Source organism: Monodelphis domestica, chromosome 3 (genome assembly GCF_027887165.1).
Source record: "Monodelphis domestica isolate mMonDom1 chromosome 3, mMonDom1.pri, whole genome shotgun sequence".
Lineage (NCBI taxonomy): Eukaryota > Metazoa > Chordata > Mammalia > Didelphimorphia > Didelphidae > Monodelphis > Monodelphis domestica.
In genome coordinates, this window is record NC_077229.1 from 210,558,736 (window position 1) to 210,563,128 (window position 4,393).

The 4,393-nt window shown below is 40.3% G+C and overlaps 1 protein-coding gene across 1 annotated transcript; it reads left to right on the top strand.

Annotated features, from left to right (window-relative positions):
• Window positions 1-325: 325 nt before the first annotated feature.
• On the top strand, window positions 326-564 carry LOC100025936 (60S ribosomal protein L38-like). Its single transcript, XM_056820871.1, has one exon. The coding sequence runs from the start codon at window positions 358-360 to the stop codon at window positions 562-564; it is 207 nt and encodes a 68-aa protein (XP_056676849.1). The 5' UTR covers window positions 326-357.
• Window positions 565-4,393: the final 3,829 nt, after the last annotated feature.

Genomic DNA, 4,393 nt, shown 5'->3' on the forward strand with positions numbered 1-4,393 from the left:
AGATAATAAAGGGCACTAAAAAGGAATGCTAGGTGGCTCCCTGGATAGAAAGCCAGACTGAGAGAAGGCAAGACCTGGGTTCCTAACTGCGTGACCCTGGGCAAGTCACTTAATCCCCATTGCTTAGTCCTGACCACTCTTCTGTGTGTAAAATTAACAAAAATATAATTCATTAACTGGAACATACAGTTTCTGACTTCCTTCATGGGAGGGCAGCTTTCCACTCAGTGAATGGCATGCATGATTACATGCCTGGACATCAGAACACATGACCCATGTCCTATCAAAAGCCAGTTAGGGGAGTATCTCTCCTGCCGCTTGACCTCCCAGGCCATGCACTGACCCCTCTCCGCCACCATGCCCCGAAAAATTGAGGAAATAAAAGACTTTTTGCTTACAGCCAGGCGAAAGGACGCCAAATCTGTCAAGATCAAGAAAAACAAAGACAATGTGAAGTTCAAGGTTCGCTGCAGCAGGTACCTGTGCACTTTGGTCGTCACAGACAAAGAAAAGGCAGAGAAACAGTCCCTGACTCCTGGTTTGGCTGTGAAGGAGCTGAAGTGAAGGAATCATTCACATTCACATATATTAAAATTTGGGAGGGGGGGAGCCAGTTAGGTGTAACTTCATAGGTGGTATGAGCTGGAACAAGCATGAATTCCAAATCTTTTTCCTCAGGCCCCTCCCTGAATATAAGCCCACTCCTTGGCTGGACTAAGTGGTCAGCTGGGCCCCTCACCACGGCTTGTAAAATGGTGAAGAAGTTCATCTGGAAAACTATGATAGTTAGAAAGATCCAGTAATATCTTTCTCTCTTTCACAATTAAATAGTTATAATCTAAGTCTCTAAGATTAATTTTAATTATAGTAATTAGGACCAATATATAGTATTGATTCTAAAATGGAAGGTAAGGGCTTTTTTAAAAAAGGATGCTAAGTAAATAAATTATATATTTGATCAGTACCACTTCCTGATGTGCACAAATAGACAATCAACCAGGAAGGCTGAAGATATGGTAGATTAGAAAAGCCTATGACTAGCAAGGGAAAGACAGAGGGAACAAAATTGTGGTCCCCATTCAGCCAAGAAATAAATGGTAGGAAATCTTATTCTGATCGAGTCCCCAGCTTCTTGTGGCAAGCTTCCCCAAATCCTAATTGATCAGGAAGGTATCTTCCAAAATTGCGGATGTTCTTGGCGCAATTAAGATGGGAGACCTGATTGGATCTGCTCACATCAATATTTCAAAATCTCTGTTGTAGGGTGAAGAAGTGAACCCCTGGGTTTCAGGAAGAATACCTTTCCCAAGAATGCAAGAGTCTGAAACTTGGCTTAAAAATAAAAAGAGAAACATTAATTTGTAAAGTAATGTTGACTCTGGCCAGGAGGCAGCATAGATGGAGGTCTGCCTCCCAGGTGGAACAGCATGGGTGGAAAAGCTGCTCCTTAGGAAGACAGCATGCCTCAATTCTGGGGGTTTTATATTCTTTTACAGCAGGGAGGAGGTGACTCTGAAGCAAGGGGTTGGGAAGGAGGTTTGCCCAAAGGCCTGGGGATGGTTCTCCAGAGGATAAATGAATGGGGTGTGTCTCTTTGTCCATCTCAATTCAATGGGGCAGTCAAAGGAGGGTCATCTTCAAGGTCAGGTGTTTGGACTTGGGAGTCAAGAGGGTCTAAGGGAGCAAAGGAATTTCTCTGATAATAGTTTGCCTGAGTTTCTGGGGGTAAAATGCCCATGCCATCTCAGCTGATACTTATTACAAAATAGGCTAATAAATTTGTGGAACAGACTAGATGAAGAAGAACCAGAAATAATTGAACTCAATAATCCAGTGTTTGATAAATCTAAAAACAAATTTTTTAGAAGAGAACTCCATATTTATAAGATTTGCTGAGAAAACTAGAGAGATGTCTGGCTGAAATTAGGTTCAGACCAACATTTACACCACAAACCCCCCTGTATGCTGGTAACTATTTAACGAGTTCTCTAAAGGGGGGGAGGGGGGGAATGTACACCAAACACATTTAATCTTAATCTACATTATTAACATTTCTTCCATCACTTTCAAGAATCTAGACAATCAGCAAAACAATAAATCCTGTCTTGATTTGTAGTATTTGCCAGATTTCTGAGGTATAAATGCTTACCCTGAAAATTTAATAGTCTACTCAAACTGGCTCCAGCACCCTCTGGCATGACGTATCACAACAATCTCAAAAGAAATATGTGACCTGAATATCATCCTACCATAAAGAAATTAGAAGAAAACCAAATCAAATACTTTTTACAACAATGGTTAGAGAATGAATTCTTAACCAAACAAGTGATAAAGGTGATTACAAAATAGATCATTTGGATTTCATGAAATTGAAAAGCTTTTTTGCATGAGCAACAATTCAGCTGACACATATATATTATCAGAGCTTTCTCATTCCTCAGAAGTTCCCCTGCTACAGGAAGTCAAGTCATTTGGGCAATGAGGCCCCCACATTGTTGAAGAATGAATGACTCCTTGGATTAGAGATAATCAAGATAATGGTGTGGACAGAGCTGATCTTAAAGCTTCTCAAAAATCCCATTTGTTGTTTTTCCCTTTCTTTTGGTACCTTCCTTCCCAAGGCTCCAAGGTCTCCAAGATGGCAGCCCTGCACAAGCATGCTGGCTCCTACTCCCATCATTAAAGTGCTTTTCTTCTGTTCTTCTTTGATCAAGACTTGCCTGAGAGTTGCCTTTGATCAGAAGCCTGTTCTTTGCTAATAAACTAATTTATTTTCATCTTCACAGCCCCTAGCACTGTACCTGGCACATAATAAGTTCTTAATCAATGTTTGATTTATTGATATAATAGTGTCTTCATATTTTGCTCCTCTCCATACAGAATCATCTCATTTTAAAACTGAAAGGTACCTTAGAGTTCATCTAATCCAACCAACCATTTTTCACATAAAAAAGGCTGAGGCTTACAGTGCTCAACAAATTCATAGAATTGGAAGAAGAGGCAATACATTCCTTATTGTCACTTCCATGACCATGTTCTGCCACTAATAGTTAACAGCAGTGTCTGCTCTTCAAAGTTAAAAAGCCATTGAACTAGGGGCTGCTAGATGGCTCAGGATAGAGAGCCAGACCTAGAGACAGGAGGTCTTCCATTCAAATTGGACCTCAGACACTTCCTAGCTGTGTGACCCTGGATGAGGCATTTAATTGCCATTGCCTAGCCCTTACTACTCTTCTGCCTTGGAACCAATACTAAATACCAATTCTAAGACAGAAGGTAAGAGGGGTTTTCTGGTGTGTGTATGTGTGTGTTTTTTAATGTCATTGAATTATAAGATCCCTTAAAGATTCTTGTCAATGCTATCTACCCACTTCCAGGACATCTTCCACCTTTTTTCATTTTTTTTCCCATCTGACTGTCTTCATCTCTATGAAGAGCTGATTTCTGCTGCTTTCACATTCACACTGATGCTTTTTCTAGCAATCTGATTTCTCCATTTCATTAACCATTCCTGTTCCAGTTACCTCTATCTCCACTCTACCTCAGTCACCCACCAGCATCACTGCAAACTCTGTTGTTGTTCAGTCATGTTCAGCTGTATCTGACTCTTATGGACTCCATTTGTGATTTTCTTGGCAAAGGTATTAGAGTAGTTTGCTATTTCCTTCTTCAGCTCAGGAAACTGAGGCAAACAAGGTTAAGTGACTTGCCTAGGATCACACAGCTAATTTGTATCTGAGGTCATATTTGAACTCAGGTATTCCTGATTCCAGGCCTGATGCTCTATCCATTGTACCACCTACCTACTAACCCAAAACTACTCCACCTCAAAGAGTGTGATCTCTGAAATCCCTCTATTTAGAACAATAACAAAAATAACATCTTATATTCATATGGTGCTCTCAACATAACAATTCTATTTGAAGATGTAACTGTTGTTATCCCAATCTACAGATAGGAACTGAGTCTAAAATAAATGGATTTATTTGTGCAATATCATACAGCCAATAATTGCTAGGGGTGGGTTTGAAGTCCAGTTCTCAACTTTAATGTTTAATGTACCTTCCACCATAACTCAGTGTCTCCTGGGTCACAATTTTCTGTTCAATAACTCCTCCTACTTTATAAAATCCTAGAATCAGAGATTTCACTTTTATTTAATCCTATTTTCACCTTCAAAGTGCTCTCCCTACTAGATCCCTCATTGTTTTCTCCCTCTATCCTATCAGATCCAAGTCTTCTCTGTAGGCCAGACCTTAGAGATAGTCATTTCAACAAGACATTCCTCCACCCTGGAGTCCTTTCTCCTCTTAGCCTTCCATTGTTTCTGTACTGATAAAACCCTCCCACCATATCAGGTCTTTTCTTTTATCTTCTCCACCGCTGGAGCTGC

Excerpts from the sequence above, each read along its gene's own strand:
- LOC100025936 (XM_056820871.1), top strand. The coding sequence starts at position 358 with ATGCCCCGAAAAATTGAGGAAATAAAAGACTTTTTGCTTACAGCCAGG.